Raw genomic sequence first — 21,830 nt, 5'->3', positions numbered from 1 at the left:
AATTCTCCTCTCGCTGTCATTGAAAAGCCACGCTGATGTTGACTCTGGTTTGACTTGCTGCTTTGTCCTACCTCTTTGGTTGGAGCATTTTTACTTTAGTCTTGTTTAACAGTGCAAGCTGTTGTTGGTATAGGTAGGTAACTGGTAACTGGAAATTTTGACTGCACCTTCTTTGCCATTCTTGAGGTACGTTTGCAGACAGACAGGCAGGTAGACCATCCAATCATTTAATTCAGGCCAAACAGAGGCTTGAGACAGCCACATATACCATATGTTTTTATTTTTCTGTCATAGCATTTGTTTTATGGATTGCTGTTGGGATTGTGAAGGGAATTTTAGCAAATATAACAAAAAAATGCTTCTAACCTACATTACAGTAGCTCTAAGATTCCTGATTCCACTTTTTTATTCTAGTCTAGCAGTTTGTCACCTGCACAAACTGACACAGCACATCATTTATAGTTCCTGGCCCAGTAGGATCAGTCTGAAAAAAGTCTAGGATCCGATAACCAGAAAGAGTTAGTTTGTAATCAAACTGGATCAACAGGCCTGTATAAAGACAGTCTGATCCTAAACATTTACACTGGATCTCAGTCCTGCAGCCTTCATTGTGACCTGCTCGTGATTTCTATCATTGCCACACAGCTTTATCTTCTCTCCCTCAACCTTTTCTTCATGTAGTGACAAACAGTCACTGAATGACCTTCAAGAGGTGCTTTTTAATCAAGTGAATGTGAGAGCTTTCAGTGTTGAGCCTATTCCTTGCACATGTTTAAACACTGAACAAAGACTTGGAAACGTGTACAGAGTCCTACTTTTTTGTAGAGTTTGTGCCTGAGACAGGAGCACAGCTACTTTAATGAAACACGCTTTTAAATTATGTGGACACTCAGTCGGGTGTGATCCTCCAACACACACACACACGGCGTCACCATCACCACTTGTTGATTTCCATGAAAGATCAGAGCAGCTGTTCAGGACTTGTGCGGTTTGGCCACTCGATCCTCAGAAAGTAGCAGAGGTCAGAGTGAGATGTTACAACTGACTGCACAGTGGGCATCATGAAGTCTTTCAGGTGTGCGGTTGTAAAAGTATGGAGGTTGGGGAAAGGCAGGGCCTCGCAGTATTTATATAATGATACTCCGATAGCGTGGTTAGGAACAGTTGGCCCTGTGGTAGATTGTTATCATAGTCTGCTGAGGATGAAACCCAATGCTGTGTTCCTTCAGCTATGTATCAACTCCCGCTGCCGAACGGGAGTAGAGGTGTATTAGGACTCATATACTCGACGCATATTCATGTATGTACGCATGATCTTATATGAAAGGTACACACGCATATATGTATAGAATAGAATAGACGCATCGATCTTCTAAATAAAACCATGACAGGAGAATTTGGCCTGATGCTTATTTAGGCCAAGGAGAAGGGCACAGTTTACAGAGGAGGTCACAAGGCGTGAGAGAAGTTACAAACAGTGTACAAGAATCCGGTTTCACAAACCGGCTGGGTAGATTATCGCAGGAAGCAAACACCATGGCATCTACCAATGCCAGCCAACATCAGGATGGTAAATAAACACTAGTGCTTTCACAACAGCAGTAAATGATCTAGATACGTGGTGTATGTTTGCAATAGGCAGCTAGAATAACCACTAGCTAGCTATTGAAGGCACTACTTTTAATGACAGAGATCATCAATCAAGTTTAAAAGTGAAATCATTCTTATTATTTCCTGACTTTCATTTATGAGCCTTGTCTCTGTCTTTGTTTTTCTTAATTTACTCTTGTCTTTTTTAAAACATATATATAGACATGAAGAAAACATTTCTCTGCAGTGCTAACAAAACATACACTGAAGGCAGTATAACATAACAATACAACATAAAAGGGGTTGAAACACAGCGTGTGCAAACAGCAGATGGTGTTAATCTCAGAAAGAAAGACTTCAGATGAAAAAATGGAAAAAAGAAAAAACTGATTCATCACAGGCCGAAATAGAGCTCATAACTTTTTTTTTAACTAGTTGACCTGAGGACACTTACAGCTATGGTGGAGAACATTCTTTTGAGGTCACGTTTTAGAAAAAACAAATGCATCCCTGAAATTTTCTCTGGAGTTACTTAAAGCAGATTTCATCACCGTTTCCTCACTGAACATTTATGGGGTAATAGCTACATGTTTAGTGCCATATTTTCTCACCCTGCAAGTCTTCACCTCGAGGATAACTGGACTATCCTCTCCACTCGACTTATTTTTATGATGTGCCATTGAGCTTCATAAAACAGTTCATAAGGCTAAGACAATTACAAGAAAACGATTCATTAGCAGACCCTCCTGACCCCAAACAACCTATTTGTGTCTGCCATGCATGGATGCGCTCGCAGTTGCTTGAATGGAAATATTGTATGTTTGGATATGCTCCAATTGTCCATGTGCACAACACATGTGGTTACACAATGTGCGATAGCATGATTGAAATGGAGGCCCCGATGTCTTTGTTTTTGGTTGATCAAATAAACTAGTCAAGCTCAGTCAGTCGACATGCACCCTCACAGTAGGGTGTTGTGTGTTTGACAGGGTTTAAGCCTTACACTTTTAGCTGCTTTTTACGCTTTAGCTGCTGTTTAGTAGGCCAGAGATAGACTGTGACAAAGCTGTTCCACTCCTGCTGTAAGATTAGAAAATGTAGTTTTTATATTAAATTGACCTCTTGACTTTTATTTCTCAACCAAGTCAATTTAAGTGCAGCAAATAAAAGAATGGGAGGATAATCTAAGATAACAAATAAGGGGAATGGATTTGAGTCAAAGGTAATATAAGAGTAAAATGATGATGGGAAGCAGAAAATTATCCCTGGAGAGACTACAGAGTCTAAATGGCTAAATGGACTCCATGTTATCTACAGTTCAAGGTAACAGTGTTATCTGTCTCGTCCAAGTTAATAACTTCCCTCCATTTACTTTGGAAGTGAAGTATGGCCTCGTTTCCTTCTTGTATCATAAGGACACATCACTCATTCACCTCATGCTCCGCTCTCCCCACTCTCCCCTGCTCTTTTTGCCAGCGTTTCTTTGCATTTCTCTATCTTATCTGCCCTCCACACTCTGTGCTCACTTCAAATTCCTTATCCAGCTTTCTGAGTCAAAAGCCTGTATTGCAGCAATTCTCTTTTCACTGATTTATTTGCATTCCGTTTAGAATTAATGAAAATGTAGCTGTATAAACCAAGGTTATGTTTGTTTGAGTGTTAGCCAGTCTACTTCCCAGACCGATTGCTTCACCACTGTCTTTTAATGATCGATCTCTGTAATCTGGCTGCACTGAGTCCAGGTGAAACTGAGGCACTAGGAAGTTAACGTGGGAGGCAACAGAGAGAACTAGGGCTTCAACTAAGTTTAGTTACTGTTATGTTTAATTGATTAATCGTTTAGTCTTTGAAATGTCAAAGAATTGTGAAAATGCTCATCACAATTTCCAAGAGCCCAACGTGACGTCTTTAAATTGCTTCTTTTGTCGAACCAACAGTCCAAAGCTAAAACAATAAACCAAAAGATAACAAAGAAAAGCAGCAAATCTGCATATGTTTGAAATTTCTGCTTGAAAATTGACTGAAACGATTAACCTATTATCAAAACAGTTGCCGATGAATTTTCTTTCGATCAACTAATTGAAGAATAATAGTAATGGTTTCAGCTTCTCAAGCAGGAGAATGTTTGTCTTTGTATCCCTGTGCATGAAACGTCATTGTCAAAACACGCAATTTGAGGATGTCGTCATGGACATTTACAGACTAAATGATTAATTGAAAAACTGTTTAAGATTAATTCGCAAAAGAAATAATTAGTGCATCCATAAATGTAAAATGTGGAGCAAAAACTTGCCTTACTTTTGTTCATGAACTTTTAGGGAGCTTTTCTTCTTGCTGTTCCTTTGTGTCTATGTGTGAGAAAGATAGAGGGAATCATGTGTGTGTGGGGGGGAGTTGTTGAGCTGGGTTATTTCCAGCCTTGAGCTGCAGACCTTGGCACACACACACTCTGCACTACAGTAGTACACAACTTGCATAAAGTGAGCACTAAGAAAGTATATGGAACGGCTGGCCATCTTGAAAACAGCTGTTTAGACGAGAAGTTAAAATGCTTCTGTTTGCAGGAGGGACATGGATGCAGTGGCTGGAATTAATTAAGTATATTCTGGATGACTTCTTAATTGGGGGTATGGGAAATTCTCATGGTTTCCAAAATGTCTCTGAAATGCCATCAAAGCTCCACTTCATCCTTAAACTTTTTGAACAAATCATCTTTTTAAACTATGAACTACAAAGGTGAGACTCTGTTCCATCGAGCTTTTGTAATCAGTCTGTTCTCACCTCCATACAATGACCCTCAACTGAAATGTCACTTAGCCTACTTGGTTTCCAGTGATACATGCTGATCATCACAGCCAAGCCGACTAAGATCGCATTCTCATATACAGCAACATGCCGGGGAAATAGTTACAAGGGCTTGATGGTGGAAACATTGCCTGAGAGGCTATAATATTCAGTGTGCGGACTACCTCTCTTTTTCCATTGTAAGCTGCTATATCTTATATTGAATGTGCACTGCCTCTGGTTCGATATATTATTCATGGCTTCAACTAAGGATCATTTCCATAATCCTCTGATTGTTTTCTCAAGTAGTCAAATCATTGTAAGGTCGATTTAGTTGGCCATTGTCCAATGTCGGGGCCATAGGTGAGCCTTGTGGCCCTAGTTTTCACGGTGTGTCCCTGCTAAATAAGCAAATCAGTCCATGAGAAGTGAAACGGGAAAACGAAAGACTCTTGAGCATGTCGCTGTAGTATCCATGATTTCACCCATCTAGTGTGGTTTCTCATTATTTTTTGTCTCCGCTTCCACACCATTGCCATTTGCAACTTATTGTTTAATTGGATATATTCTTGATTAGAAGTGTCTTTATAAGCGAGAGAAAGGGAGTGAAAAGTTAAGGCAAACGCTGCTTTATAATAACAATGGTTTGTATATCTGCAGTCCTGACTCTTCTGGTTTCCCTTTTTGAGTGACAAATATAGACTACCTCCTCCCTGTGGTATGGAGAGATATTACCTCTCATGTAAGCCCAGAATGTATCGAGCTAGTAGCCCCTAGAAATTACAAACAAGGTCCATAACCCATAAGACCAAGGTGACGTCTTAATTTTTTCGTGTGTACAACTCACAGTCTAAAACTCAAAAATATTCAGGTAACTATCACATAACACAAGGAAATCTAATAAATCATACCATTTGAGAATTTGGGAGTAGGGAGTTGCCTTGTATGTGCCCATAACCTCAGTTTTAAACACAGGCCTTCTGCTATAAAAACGGAAGTATCCAAGCCCAGGCTCAGATAAACCCTGATGACATCATGAGGGCTACGATCAGATAACCCTAAACTTTGTTTGACTTGTCAAAGCTGCTTTAAATCCATGGAAGACATTATACAACGTTTACAGGCTGAGTATTAATAGTAATCTAGTTGATGGACTTTAATGCGTTGCTCAACCAACACTTTTAAATGAAAACGTCATTTGAACAGCTCTCTTAAACCTCAATCTAATGTTGTCTCCTTTGCTGCCTGCACGTGTGTTGGTTGGAAAGCAAATTTGTCCTTATTTTTTCACTGATCCTGGTGGCCATTTATATTTTAATTTGATTGAAAATGGTTGACTCTTGTGATAACAACACTTATTTATAAAGATGGGTTATAAGAAAGAACAAAAGGGCGATGTTAGCCCTGGACTGCAGTTAAAAAGGTTTCTGGTGCACATTATTGTCTGGTAAACTGTAAGCTGTAGGGATATTATAACACTATTTCAGGTAGGAGCACAGAAAAAAAAATCAAAGGACCATCTGTCAGGCAGGCACCTAAGCTTGCCAAGGTAAATCTCTGTGGTCTGTAGTCTTGCTAAGGAGTGTGGTGGGTAAAGTTGCTGGTATTTCATAAGTTGTAATGGGCTTCATGGGTAAACATATAGTACGGTGTTCACAGAGGAAATAGAAACCGTGTGTTGTTTGAAGACCGAGAATGAAAAGGTCTTTTTGTTACTTCAGTGACAGACTGAAACATATGCTATAAGCAGAGCTTAGACTTTTTCATTCTGTTGTACATCGGCTGATTCTAAGAACTCTTTAATATTGATGGTAAGTGGTGACAAAGGCAGTGTGGTAATGGAAAAAGCAGAGCAAGTCATGACTGCACTAATTATTCATTTTGTACATTTATCGATTCTATATTGCTCAAATATTTCTACTTTTCACTTGTATAACTATTATTAGACACAACAGGAGCGACTCGCTGCTACCATGACCTCTGTACTACACTTTCACTTTCACACACAGACTGTGCACATGACACATGACATGGAATAAAGAAATAGCATTTAACCTTTACTTTACCTATTCATGCCAGTCTTTAAGTCTCAGGTTAATTCCTGGTCCTTGCTTCGTTTACATAGAGCCAGAATCTGAAGCTGTAGTTGTGTTACACAGCACTGCTTAACCATAAACTATACCAGACCCTGTATAAATCTATGTGGTCAATGGATTATTTTCTCTTTTTCTTCTTAGGTCCATACAAAGTTCCACTGCCGACAAGCACACATTCCAGGATCAGACACCTCATGCCTCTCCTTTTCCTATGATGGCATGACTCTCGCTTCACGGGGAGGTAAGAAAAATATCTTTAACATATCTTCTAAACCACACAGCCAGCGGTTGCACAAACTGGGGTTGCACTCTCCGACACCCCAGCTCAGAGCCTCCAGTTTTGAGGGTCCAATGCCTCATCCAAACTGATGGTTTTTTAAGCAGAAAAGTGGCTTGACTCTTTACAAGTGTGCAAATAAAATGAGACCACCACCAACAAAACTATACACAGAAACACATGAGTTTGTCCTTGGTGTCAGATCTAGTTAGGAGGTTTCTAGCACAAAGACAAACAGGAATAACTCTGTGTAAGAGTTCTCACTCAACATTTTTCTCTAACGTAAATGAAATGTAACTCTTACAGCCTTGTTGTACAGTCAAGAAAAGACACTATTTACTTTGTGCTCTGGCAAAGTAAATAACTTCAATGACAACTCTACTGTGGTGACTTTCTGTGGAGTAAATCAATTTACAGTTTACTTGATGTCTCCATTTGTTTTCTAGGCGATGACACTCTGAAGATGTGGGACATACGCAACTTTAGGAAGCCTGTGAATGTAGCTACTGGACTGACCAACTACTTTGCAATGTGAGAATTTTTAACCATCATTCTTATTATAATCTGCTTGATAACTGTAAATTATGTGTGGATCATGAACTCACGATATTGGATGTGTGTCTTTTCCTTATTAGGACTGACTGCTGTTTTAGCCCAGACGACAAGCTTCTTGTAACAGGGACCTCGGTGAAGAAAGACGAGGGAAATGGGAAGCTGGTTTTCTTTGACCGAGCCGCCTTCCAGCGGGTCTACGAAATCGAGGTCACAAATGCAGTAAGTTCTGCCTCAGTCTCCACAATCATTGCAAGATGTTTTTCGACTGGTTGATGTGATACGTTGGTTACAAACCAAAATGACTCCAATTGATGCTAAATGGAAAGGAAACTAAATGAGTCACATGAAACATAATGAACCCAATGTGCGTGTCATTTCTCCTCCACATGATTAGTTTGGGCTCAAACAAAACTGCGGCCATAAAATGTTTTTATTTGGTTATAGCTGCCTGAAAACACAACAGCAGTTATTAAGGCCTCGTTATGACAGCAGTACAGATTTGACTGGCCTGATATGGAGATTTAATTAAATTCTATTTTACCCAACACAGGATTATTTAAAAGGATTATTTATTTTAGTTGGTATTTATAGATTTCACACAATAGTCAACAGGAATTAAGAGAGACTGATCCAGAATTGTGGAGTCAGCAGCCTTTGTCACGTAAAGCTAAAACCTGACTTGCCAGATGGTTTCTTACACAGAACTCTCCTATTACTGATACTATAGCAGCTGTGCTAACATCTTCAGGAGCCGTCATTGTTGTTTTCAAATTAACTTTCGCTTCTCTTGCTGGTCCTCGCCCATAGCTGCTGGTAGTTCCTCATAGGATGCTGATTGGTTCAACCACTATGGTTTGGCCACAAGCGCATAGCTTGAAGCCGATCATGCAATCACTAAATCTTGTGAATCCAGCTTTCACGCAAGGCGAATATACAACCCCTGAAGTGTTCCTTAGCCCATGTTATCCAATCACGTGTCTCACAAAGTGGGAACCTCCCTGTTACCAATCAACCTGTTTACCTGTGGAATGTTGCAGTCATGTGTTTTTTGAGCATACCACAACTTTCCCAGTCTTTTGTTGCTCTTGCCCAAACTTGAAACATATTGCTGGCATCAAATTCAGAATAAGCATATATTTTCAAAAATCAGTTAAGCTGATGAGGTGAAAGGTTAAATATATTGTTGTTTTCTGTTTTCGAGTACAAAGACTTGGAGTTTGGATTGTATAATTATAGAATAATACTGATGGAAACTCAAGCCTATAAAAATCACATAAAATGTCGTATGAATTATTATCTGTTCACTTAGAAAAATAAATTGTTCTTGTTTTATTTGTAAGACAAATATCAAATGGCCCAATCCTTTGGCAGTAACTAGACATACTTTAAATCACTGTGCCCAGAGCTAGTCATTTCTCATAGCAGAATACATATTTTCTCCAGCTTCAGCCTGGATGAAAGATTGGCAGTGGGAGAAAATATAGAGGAAGAAGAGAAGAGTTATGGAGGGGAGTGAAGGTATAGGAGAAACGTTTTAAAAACAAAACTTTAAAAGGAAAGCTTGCAGAAAGTGGAGTAATGTGACCTTTCCTTACTGCAAGTTATTCCCACAAAGCTTTGGCAGAGCAGCTATTGACGCTATTATACGCACCGCCTTTGAGTTACATTTGAAATTAAATTATCAGCATGTTCCATTCACATGCACAGACATACACTGTCAAACACGTTAGGATACTATGCACTTTATACTAATCCTGCTTTCTCAGAAATCCATTTGGTGGAGGCAACCAGCCATAGGTGCTGAAATGAAGGGCAGAGGTGCTCTCTTCAGTAGGGAAGCGTTTTTTTTTTTTGTTGCTTCCTGCTCCTGCTGCTCCTCCTCTGTCTCTCCTTTTCAACAGATTTAGCACTGTGTATCTGTAGTCATAACAGTGAGGTCTGACAGAGGCTAATGGCTTCTAACTTGGTCTCCCTGACTAAGACATGACACTTTCACATGGGCCACTGAGTGAATATGTTTGAGAGAGGGGGGAAAGAGACAAAAGCTGGGTCTGTGTCTGTGCATCCCCCTGTCCTGCCAGCCAGCTGCTGTTAGCCTGCAAACCTTGGCACAGCATCAACTCTAAGTGCACAACCCGCTGCACAGTTGCAATAACTGAGAGGAGGGGAGGGCAGTCTGTGTTTTGGTTGACCCATTTTAGCTTTAATTGGATGTGTTGATTTTTTGTTATCATCTTATAATGTCTTATTTAAGCCGTCAATGTATATAAAAGGACCACTGTTGAATTGAAAGTCTTATACAAGTATTAAGTATTAAGTATAAGAGAGCTGCGTGAGCCTGTCAGCACAGTCATCTGAAGTTAGAATAAAGAGTGACACTGTGTTAAAATAGACCTTACTGAGTTCTGTGTTGGTTACTTTTGATGACTTAAAGCGCTAAGAATAGAATTTTTAACATCAATTTAGTCACCGTCTGTACCTTGGTGTACTGCCTTCCTTCAATCAGGAGGAACAACACAAATCTCAGTCTCACACAGATGCTACATAGTTGCCTGTGCAAGTGATTCTCAAAATTCTCAAATTTTTCTCAAAAAAACACATTTTCTTGATACTCTGTTGTGTAGATGATGTTGCCACTGTCCCCTCTAGATAGCTAGAGCTCCTGTATTGTGGCGCTTAATAATACTCTCCAAACAAAATATTAAAATGTTTGAGTGTTCAGTATTAATAGTGTCACTCAAATACTGCAGGTAGTATTTTAATTTTTTTTTTAAATCACAAGAAAACTCTCTTTTTAGACAATTACAATGCCTTTATTGTCATGGCATGGGCATGCTTATCCTTAAAACAAATTCTGACATCAAGCCTTTATCAGGGAGTCAAAAGAGTTTTCTGTTTGTTTTAAGGTTGCTGTGACAACAAAGGTATTTTAATTATTATAAAGAGAATGCCTTGGTTTCTAGGTCTACATGTTTTTACATTTAATCCTATCCAAAGAGCACCTCTAAAAAACTCAATTTCAGTCCAGAAAATGCTACTACTACATGTTTTTATTTATATAAGCAGGTGGAATCATTTACTTGTGAACAACAATCACTTTGGGTCAAAGAGTCTGTTTGGAACTTAACAACCCTCCTCCTTCTCCGTCTTTGCATCACTCAATGGACGTTTGTCTTCCCTTTCACCTCTTTACTGAAGAGGGTAAACATTTGGAAGTGATTTTTCCATTGGCCTTTCACTCGTTCCACCGTCTACCATTGTATGAAACTCTGAAAGCTTCAGTTTAGTTTCACTGGAAGGGACAGCAAAACCTCTTCCTGTCTGATCACAATTTCTGCTGAACAGAAATCCAACAGATTTCCCACAAAATCCAACCCGTTGCCACAAAAAACAATGCAGGCTAGAGACTGTTACAGACTGCCAGTGGCTTTGGCATTGGTTTTATTTGGTTTTATTAACCTCTCAAAAATGTATATGGTAATGATTAAAATCAATCAGTCATGTCAAAATGCTTTAAAGGCATTCACATACTTGAGCAGTTTCTTGCAGTCGTATAACTTCACTTAATTGCTCTTGTTTACATAAAAACAGTTTGTGGGTCAACTTGTGGTGTTGAGTGGGCACATGGTTGGTGCCGGCGCACAGAGGAAATACAAGTTGTGTTGGAGAATCATGCTATCTGTGGACTTGAATAGTTGAATAGTTTTAGCCGTTATTGATAACTGATCAGTAACTGTAATATAGCAAAATTGCTTGGACACTTAACTTTATGCTTTGACATTTTGACATTCAGTGGACAAGTGGAAATAAGGAGAGTCTTAGAGAAGTCTAGATACAGTTTTAGGGAGTGTGGGTTAGGGTTAGCTGCCAGATTGACCTTTCATGGTATTGTACTATATGTATAATTCAGCCCTTCTTTTCAGCCCCCTTATCAATAATCTACCAGTCTGTAACAGTGGCCATGCCAAATTGTATTGGTCAAAAATAATTTTGACGCATTGAAATTTAGTTTTGCAGCAGATCAGTTACCTCAGGTTGGACATGCACTCGATGAACCTGATGAATGTGCTATTTACTATGTTTACATCAGCCGTCTGCTTCTAGGATGGCCCGAGAATTTAAGTGCAGTCTTTATAAAGTGGCGTACCAGGCAGGCAGTGAAAGGAAGGGTCACCAATCATTTCTAACTAAACAGTCTACATAACCCTGGACCTGGATTCTGGGGTGCGCTTGGGAGCGGAGGCTGTTTTAGGCCCATTTGGTAAATACTTCAGACACTCTTAAGCTTATCTTAGTCCATCAAAAGGGGCAGGAACCAGGTGAGACCCTGCTGACTATCAAGGCACTGAGCCTTTGGCTAAATTTCAAATGGAGACCAACTTAAACCTGCGGCGCTTATGCAGTTTCTATAAATGTGTGCATGTATTGCTTGCATGCATGTTTGTATTTTCCGGTACTTTGTATTGTGTGATTGCCTGTTGCATCTCTGACCCTTGTTGCAATGTAATAAAGGCTTCCAAGTACCTTAAAACGTTTTAAAAAGTATAAGACTGCACCAATGTGATGCACCAGATTTTTACCGCTGCCGATGGTTAATTAATTAAATTGATTGGGCATCGGCCAGATGTGGCTGATCGGAATTACGTATGGTTTCTTAGTCACTGCCATTAATTAAATACTTAGTTATTTGTAAGAGGCTGTTTTTTTGAGTCTTATTCCCCACTTGTCAAATACTGACGCTTTGGGATTGTACACTGTAAATTACCACTGTAAATAATCATAATTTCTTGTTAAAGACTCTGTAATGACCCTTTGTTCTGGGAAAAATTTAGCTGGATGTTTGGGCGACCTTCACAAGGTGCCAGCGCTACACCTACCATCTCGAGCTTGATGGCTTTTGAACACTTGACTGCTTCCTATGCCATGCTATTCAAGGAGGCCTTTGACAAAATGGTCAAAAGCAGCCAAGCTTGAAAGGTAGAAGGGAGGCCTTAACTCTGTTCTTTCTTGTGCATCTCACCAAGTAAATCTTGCAAGATGTAGAAGCCAGTTGTTCCAGTAAGGCAGTTCACACTAATTACAGACTTCTCGGACGTGTGCCCACTCAGTGTGCAGCAGAGGTGCTAAGTCTCGAGTTCTCCTTTCCCACTACTGCATTCAGCTGGTCTGAGCAGCCAAGTCTGTCAGAAGCAGTTCACATTTGGATCCACTCACCAGTGACTAAATGAGGAACACAGCTGTGACTGTTGTGTCCCATTAGTGCTGCATAACTTTATTTCATAATCAGCATACATATTGGGCGAGTGGCTGTTGTCTTGTTTATCCCTAATCAGCATTTGCTATTTTAATCTGACGGGACATTGAAGGCTGCTACTGAGGAACTGACTGAGTAAAGTTTCCTTCTTCATGATGTGATGTAATTCAGTGGACATGAAGCGTAAACAGGGGTTCCTAGAGTGTAAACACGCTGCTCTGAATTTCTGGAAAGCAGTCTTACTGTTGGCTCTGTGCTTCTCAGTGGATCCAGCTGGGGTGGGCCCCACTGAACTGGTCTCTTTTAGACTGCGCTGCTCTTTCTGTTGACTTGTTTTACTGTTGACAGAATGATTTGTTTGGAGCTGACAAAGTTATTTTCGGAACTTGACTGGGCTGCAGTTACCTGGCTGTGATGTCACTTTTATTTTGGCTTTTACTACCTGATTTGGGTCGCTCTATGTTGTGTAGCTGTACTGTGCACTGGGTGAATTCCTCAAGCTTTTACAGTACCTGTGGAGTGTAACAGAATTCCTAACTGTCATCTCTACCTTCCCTTGTATGCAGGGACCGTCTGCGTTGCTTTAGCAACCCTGACGGGGCAATTTATAACCCATTACACATTTACACTGAAGCATATCCACAGTGGGTAGGCTTCATGATACACACATGTTGACACATGCTATTTCAAGTCTCAGAATCATTACATCCACGAAGGAGGTTTTTTTACATTTTTGTTAATTTAACAGGGAATAATGCATGGATCTTGATGAACAAAATCTGGCATATTTAGGTGGCTGAGTCCAATTTAATGTGGATCCTAGATCTGGTGTTATGGTTTCGCACTTATGGATGCTTTAAAAATTTGAATGATACAGGGCTTGATAATTTGATTTTGGATTAGGCTTGAGGTATGCGCCAGTGTTGTCAGAAATATGTAATATTGAAAAATATTGATACTGAATATTTGAAACTGTTCCAATACTCCTTTCCACAGTATTGATATTGATACTAGCTGTGCTTTCTCACTCTCTCTTCTCTCTGACAGCATGTCGACACACACACTGCTACAGTGCCAATAGGCCCGCCTCCAATTACCTTCAATGCTGTTGTGCTTATTACACAGTACACAAGCCTTGCTATATTTATCTTTTAATAAAAATCAAACATTTTATGCCCTCAAATTTGTGTCAGCTTGTCCCTGTGGTATTGAACAAAGTATCACACTAGTATGGCCTCTACAAAGTATCATTCTAGTTTGAAAAGTTCACAGTTTCATGGTGAGATAATACAGTGTATTTTCTTATATTTGTGTTCACAAAGTCATCTATCGAAATTATCACCCCTGACGAGACCAGATTTTCAATGTGGTGGAAAGATGTAACATGAACCAAGAAAGAACCCATTAAGTTTTGTAGCAGATCTGAATCATAGGGCGGATAGCTTTTTTTTTCTTTTTTTGACCTTCGTTAACTTTGTGAGATATGGCATTTGGCCTTCACAGAATATATACCATACATCCCAAAATCCAGTAGTTGGTAGTGAAGTTCAATAGCGACAAGACATAGCCAATTGTAGATGCATGATTGGATATTGCCATGTTGGTGCTGTCCTTGTAACATCATAATTAATGTTGCTCCAGGACCATTATTGCAACTGACCAATCACTTTTGGTAACGTCACAGCTTTCCAACTCAAGGGAAAATTATTTTAACATAATTCTATCCAGACATATAGAGCGGTTGTGCTTGCAGATAAGAAGGACTATTGGCCGGAAGTCTGCGCTCTTCCTTTTTAGTTTATACATGGTATCATCTATCTGCTGATGATTGAATAGAATATGTGAGGCTCAGTGTTAAGCACATCCTGTTTAAAGCATTTTCCAGATCTTTCTATCAATTACATCTGGCTCATGATCTGGTTGAGCAGATTAACCCTCATCTGTCCAATGAGCTACACACCACTGAGCTGTTTGCCTCATAGTGTAGATGTGTACAGTATGAGGTTCGTGACAAACTGTGCTCATAGTAAATTAAAATCATTCACAATCTTCTTACATTTAAGTCTTAATTTGAACATGATCCCTTTTTCAGGTACAATTATTTACGTGATAACAAAATCTCATTGTATGGAAAGTATTGGTTGGATATACTGGTAATGTTTTGTATGATCACTTCAAGGTGTATTTTATAGTTTTTTATGTTGTAGTATTGAAGTAAAATCAATGTTGGCCATGCTTGCTTTTTCTCTACATACACAAGTTGTTGTCTTCATACGTGGCTGTCCTCTTGTGTGTGTATGTATGTGATTGTGTGCATGTCTGATTGAGACTTCTTCCCCTGGTATCCTGGTGGGAAGCTGAACAGCTGGGCGCTAAGCAGCTTTCACCGTCACAGACTCTGGACGTCCCGGTCGTAGTCCTACCCACCCCCCATCCTACACCCCTGCCCTAGACCCCCGCCCCCCCAGATTGCTTACTATGATCCACATAACAACGTGCCAAACGCTCACCCCCTTAAAAAAAAAAATCTGTACAGTTTTGGCACATACATCTGCACCAAATGTACAGAGACGTCTATTCGGATGACACTCTTAAACAAGTCGTGTGAAGAAGGAAAGGAGGCACTGCTGCTCTTTACTGTAGCTCACATATCACAGAATGCACAGAGGGTCTTCATCACTGTCCAACAACTGTGTGTGTATGTGTGTATTTCTCTCTCTGTCCCTCTTTTGGTCTCACACACAGACACACACACCTCTGGATAAATGTGGTCACATTTGCGTATTGGCACTGGGCCATCTGTCACACACAGACTGAGGGATCCAGACCTCATCCCAACAACCAAATATAGTCAACTAGAGCAGCAGAGCACTCTGGGACTGATCCCCACTGTACCACAACCAACCCGGGTCAAACACTCACAATACTCAATAAAATATGAGGAGCAGACATGTCCTTATCTGATCTACAGTAGAGAAAGTTCTTCACAACCTGCTACGTGCTGCTATTTTCAAGTATTGCTTTCCAGTTACTGTGCAGAAAAACCCAAACATTTTTGGTGACCCATACACTGTTTTTGTCTGTCTGTGTTTTCCAGAGTGTCATCCGCTGTCTGTGGCACCCAAAACTTAACCAGATAATGGTTGGAACTGGTAACGGACTGGCTAAGGTCTACTATGACCCTGTGAAAAGCCACAGGTATGTTCGGTTATTTGGTTATTATTATATTACTTTTTATTGACAACAACTCCCTTGAAGAGACTAAAGCCAAAAATGAATTTATCCTAATAGGGTCATTGGTATTGATAATGATGTTAATAATTCTGGTTAGTGCAGAGAAACACCGTATAGTTATCTTTGCAGAGGGGTTACCTGACAAGCATTATCAACTTCTACTACTTCTGTCCAGCACCTAGTGTTAAATTTTGTTGGATGTTTGCGCTTTTGTAAACTTTTTGCATGGTTTGGTAGACAGAAAAAAAATGCTCCTACCATAGTCGAATCATTTAGAATTGGTCCCAATGATAAATGTCACCCAATGCATCACAATATCTCTTTTACATATTTAAAAAAAATAAATCTTTTTTTGGATAATAATTGAGTTCTGTGGCATAAACAATATCAGGCTCTGGTCTGTTATTTTCTAGTGAAACCTTTAAATAGCATTGTTTGTAACATATCTGCTCTTTCCAGGGGGGCTAAGCTGTGTGTAGTGAAGAGCCAGCGGAAAGAGAAACAAGCAGAGACGCTAACACAAGATTACATCATCACCCGTAAGTTCTTCCATGTTTGTACTCGAGTACACAAACACACTCACAATCAGCTTTGTCCATACCTTCAAAGAAGCCACCACTTAACGTACTATGAATTTATTTCCCTGCTCTGCACGACAAGGCATGATTGTCGTGCATGATATGCAGTTTCATGCATTGCCTTTTAATCGGTGAACAATTACTGAGGCAATTAAAGTGAAGTGCCTGTCTCAGGGCAGTCTCCAGTTTAATCCACCTTGTGCCACTAACCTATTTGTGCTCAGTGCTCTTCACATAAAAAGGCGCTGTGCGTTTTAACAGCAAAAAAGAGACAAACAATGCCGGCCATCTCCCCAAGTGCATGATGTGATAAGTGGAGCATATTCTAAGTATCCCCCTTCTTAGGCAAAAAGAATAAAACTACCTCTGTTTACATGCTACATCTCTTTTTCACTCACACAAAAACATTCAAATACACCCTATCTCATAGCGGGAGGGCTTTGTGAGGAATGAGAGGTTGTTCAGGGCTTTCACGGGCCCATTAGCTGATGCAGTACGGGTGTGGATGAGTGGATGGACGGCTGCAGGGCGATGTGCCACGCGGCGGCCATGTGGTCTGCAGTCATGCCGGATCACGCTAGGGACAGCCGCCTATCCCACATCTGTTGGCGTGATCGCACAAACACACACACACACCGCCCACACAAACACAAACTACCCGCGTACCTGTCATCCCGTCATATCACCAACACACGAGGCTGTCATCTCTTTTGTGCGTGCCAAACTGAAGTCATGAACCTTCAGAAACAGAACAGCTGCCGACACGTCCTCCCTGATTGGCTGCTTGGACCCAATTCAGACGCCATTTACTATTTGGGCAACTGCAGCCTTTTTCAGATGCATCATGTGATTCCATTGCCATGCCAACAGGGTGTGAAGAAGGCAGGCGAATGACTGCCACGAGTGGCGAGTGACGCACTTGATGCCCTGGCACTGGAAAATTAGAGGGGACAGGAAGCAAGTGATGGCCCATTGAGAAAAGCGAGGGAATCTGTTAACAGTAACCTTTTTGCTTAATGTAGCGTGGAGGAGAAGAATTAACACTGAACAGCGACAGGGCTCCTGAATGGAAAATCACTTTATCTAGCCCTTTACTAAAGTGTCTCTTTGTAACCCCCGAGGACAAGAGCAGAGCATACACTCACTTTACACACACACACACTGTCTCCTTCGCACACACCTTTGAGGGCACTCATTCACACTTACTCATGCACACGTTCACTCACACTCGTGGATTTAAGTGCTGGCGGCCTTTATTGTGATAGTGTTCACAACAGTGTGAAGAGCGGCAGAGTGATCGTCTGAATCTAAATATGGGGGATATAATGAATATGTTGGTGTGCACAATGGCAGAAAGAGTACACAAGTGGAGAGCTGCTACCAGAGGTCAACAGGTGCTTGTATTTTAACGTAAACGACATGTATCTTCTGTAAGTTGTGGTAGTTGAGATTACTGTTATCTCAGAGTTCACCTGTCTTCATTTAGCTTTTCAGTATGTGGACGGGCTACAAACACTGAACATATTGCCAGGTGACCTGCCTGCTTATTTGTGTGACTCTGTTTTGTGATCTTTGAGTTACCTAAGCAACTTGATTATCCTTGTTTACCCTGCGTGTCTCCAGCTCATGCCTTACCCATGTTCAGAGAGGCCCGGCAGCGGAGTACACGAAAACAGCTGGAGAAGGACAGACTCGACCCAAAGAAATCTCACAAACCTGAGCCTCCTGTGTCTGGACCAGGTAAAGTACTTTTTTTTTTTTGGTGATAATAAATTCACAGAATAAACAAACAAACAAAAAAAAGAAACACAAGAGACGAGTCCAAGCATAAACAACTAATGAGCAAAACCAAAAATGCACAACAAATACTACCATTTGAAAATACGTATAGTAACGAGGTACTGCTACAGCTCTTTTTTTAAAGCGTACTGTTAGTCATGTTCTTAACTGGATGAATGCATGATTCTGTTTAAGGCAGATGTACAAATCCACAGTTGTTGATGTGTTCGGCGTTACGCAATCCAGCTGAAGTCGGGGACTGTAGCAGCGCTGCTCCCTCTTGGCCTCTCATATTCATCGTAGCCTGCTGTTGCCTCATATTTTTTAACTGCTGGGACAGAGTGATGCATTTTGAACTTTTTCTGGACCCCATGGTCCACCAGTCTGTCTATATTTTAAATGCAATACAAGCTTTCACAAATGCCACACCTATGCATGGATACAGTTTGTGCTGAGTTCCAATAAGCCATGGTGCCAAATAACATTTCCTGCTTCACTTTATTCCAGCTGGCTCACTGCTGCTCACTGAGTTTTATTGTTGTTTTTTCACTTTCTGTCACTTATTCCTTCAGTACTATGTACTTACAAAAATCAAATGGTTCCACAGTGCAATACAATGTGAGAATGAATTCTCAGAATGAAAAAAACAGAAAAGAAAACATCTTTAAAGCATTTGGACAAGTAGCCAGATCCTTAGAAAGTGGGTCATGAAAGATTATGAGAAATGTAGCTGAATTTAGAACAGCTACCAAACAAAGAAAAAGCATTCACAAGAAGTTTAAGTAATAAAAGACTTTACTAACACAATGAGAAAAAAAAATAGGAATCGTTAGTGCGCACTTTTACGTTGTATTGTATATAACTATCAAAAACAGAGTCACAGAGGTTGAGAGAAACACACATAAATAGCCTGCAAATGAAAATGCAGGTCCTTTTTATGAAAATAAATCTAAGTACTTGATAGCAGGCCAGTGGTTTTTAGACGACAGGCTGTCTTTTCATTGTTTATCCTCATGTAGAATGACTTTGCATAAGTGCAAGGTAATGTTTGGTGGTTGGCTCGATGCTTACAAGCAATGGAAAGAGGTGCCTCTCAATCCCCCAAACAACCTCACTGCCTGACTACAGCAGGAAATCCCTGTGTGTTTTAAGAATAGGGATAAATGTGTGTTTGTGTGTGCGCACAGGCATGCATCTTATCCTTGATCTTTTGAGACAACTGTAATAATGTCCCCTCTAGAAAGCCGGACGTTCTTTCCCCCAGAAAGCTCCATTAAGTGCAGTCAAATACAGCCAACAGCACAGAGGTACTGTAACTACAGGAAAGATCAGTGTCGCTTTTATGCACCTTTTTCTGGATCAAGACTGCAACAAGTGTACAAGAACAGAATTCTATCTGCAGTAATGAAAAACTCAATGTAATAATGTACCAATTATTAAATACAAATGTGTGGAAAAGTATGTTAATGAGTAATGGTCGAATTTATATTTAAAGACATAATAAAAGGTTAAGTAATGCAAAATAAACAAAATATTTTTATGGGCTTTAGTGGTTTTTAATAGATTTATTGTGAGTATCTGTCTGGCCATACAAAAAGGAATAGTTCACGATTTTAGGATCTGTCTAAAGCTTTTAGGTTTATAGGCTTTCTAAGCTGAGAGTTACACATGATCATGAAAACTATAATCAGAGGGAAACACTCTCCAAACTTCAAAAATGTCTCAACTAGCTCCTTTATAGCTCACTAATTAACATGCTGTTTGTTCAGTCTGTACACAAACAGAAAGTGTGATGTCCTATTTATTGATGGACAACAGTTGATCTATCTGCCCAGGCAACAACAATTACATTTACTAAATAAAATACTATAAATGTGAGATGATTTATATCAGCGTTGGGCAATCTGAGGATTTTAGATCTTCGAGGTCGACGGTTTCACAAACTATATTTCAGGTAAATCTTGTGGAGATTGTGGTATTTAATTCCAAAAGTGAACTAACTCTGGGTTAGGGGTAGCAGTATTGTCTTTACATGGTGCAAATGGATATAGTCTACAGTATTGTATTACACCATTGTAAATGAGGATACGTCCTCGGTGGTTCTTCTAGGTAAAAATAAATAAAATTGCATTAAAAATGATCTTCAAATTCAGAAATGGATTTCGCCCACCCCTAACTTGCATAAAACATCACTGAAATGCAGCATTCAGCGGATTCAGCGGCAAGCGTAAAATATATAATCCTGGATTTCACAACTCTCCAGACTTCTACTATTTTCTTGTCTTTGAGGCCAAGTGATGTCACTGTCTGTAGAGCATAGTAGACAACAGATGATGACATAGTCTACTATTGGCTAGTCTTTGGTGCCAGATTGACAGGTCGGTCTGGTGGAAGTCAGGCTTTAAATAGATTTTAGGTGATATTTGAATTTTCCTTTATTTGTGTGTGTCTGCCAATATGATATCACCACTAATTCTCCAGTTAGCAGCTTTAACTGAAGGGCTTTCTGAAAACACATTTTTGTGCTTACATTTGTGTGAGTCGTGAGTGTGTCACGGTGTAGTCACATTTACATTTTAAATATTGGAACCAGCCTGTCACCCAACATTAAAAAGTTTTGTTTAATATGAAGTCTTAACTGTTTCTAATCCAGTGATCATGTGTCCTGACAGGTCGCGGAGGAAGAGTAGCGGCTCATGGTGGCACTCTGTCTTCATTCATCGTGAAGAACATTGCTTTAGATAAAACGGACGACAGTAACCCACGAGAGGCCATCCTACGCCACGCCAAGGAGGCTTCCGATAACCCTTACTGGGTTGCCCCGGCATACACGGTGTAAGAAAACCTCATATCGTCAATTGTAAAAATATGAATCATTTACACTCCCTGTCCATCTTACTGCTCGTCTCTTCCTCTGTCACGCTTCTTCTCTTATTTCTGGGCTTGCTCTCATTAGCCAACAGTGTAAGATGAGTATTGGGAGTGCTGTGCATGCGATTGCGATGGTACTTGGGTTTCTTCCTCCTGGTGTGACACATAAATGTTTAAAGAGTTGTACGGTTTTACACACTTCACACTGCAGGAAGGAGAGTAATGGACAGCTTTAGATCACTATCAGACTCAGACAGCTATGTAAGCTTGGAACAAAGCTGTGAGCCAAATCAAACAGTCTGTTCCACATACTGCAAGAAAACGATCTATAGTTTAAGAAGATATCCTGGTGATAAACATTATAGCAGATAAATCTGATGAAGTACACCATTAGGGCCTGGTTGTAGCTCTCTCAAGCAGCAGGGTGATAGTCTGTTCTTTGTGCTTGACTTGGAGTTACATTAAACATCAAGCTACTGTCTTCTGCTCCATATAACTACGACATCAGCAGCCTGAACGTAGGGCTTACGATTATTTTCATTGTTTATTAATTTGTTGATTATTTTTCTCTATTAATCGATAATATGGCAATCAGTGTTTCCCAGCACCTAAGATGACATCCTTAAGTTACTTGTTTTGTCCACAACCCAAAAATATTGAGTTTACTGTCAAAGAGGAAGAAAAAAAATAGAATTTTTACTTTTTTCTTCTTACAAAAAAAATCTGATCATCATTGGGGATTAATAGTTGACAACTTATCGATAAATCATTGCAGCTCTACGGAATTTCCTTACGCCTCAGTTGGCCCAATA

General features: G+C 40.1%; 1 protein-coding gene across 1 annotated transcript in view; it reads left to right on the top strand.

Annotated features, from left to right (window-relative positions):
• wdr70 (WD repeat domain 70) overlaps positions 1–21,830 on the top strand; it is a 41,983-nt gene that overhangs the window by 19,262 nt on the left and 891 nt on the right. The window contains exons 11-17 of the mRNA XM_084383546.1: positions 6,612–6,711; positions 7,194–7,278; positions 7,383–7,521; positions 15,654–15,754; positions 16,250–16,329; positions 17,992–18,108; positions 20,820–20,982. Coding sequence (XP_084239672.1) covers positions 6,612–6,711; positions 7,194–7,278; positions 7,383–7,521; positions 15,654–15,754; positions 16,250–16,329; positions 17,992–18,108; positions 20,820–20,982 — 785 coding nt within the window. The remainder of the gene's footprint in view (positions 1–6,611; positions 6,712–7,193; positions 7,279–7,382; positions 7,522–15,653; positions 15,755–16,249; positions 16,330–17,991; positions 18,109–20,819; positions 20,983–21,830) is intronic.

The sequence above is a fragment of the Pagrus pagrus genome (genome assembly GCF_965226575.1).
Source record: "Pagrus pagrus genome assembly, chromosome: 19".
In the NCBI taxonomy this organism is placed as follows: domain Eukaryota; kingdom Metazoa; phylum Chordata; class Actinopteri; order Spariformes; family Sparidae; genus Pagrus; species Pagrus pagrus.
Note: the sequence above shows the minus strand (reverse complement) of the source record. Positions and strands in the feature narration are given on the sequence as shown.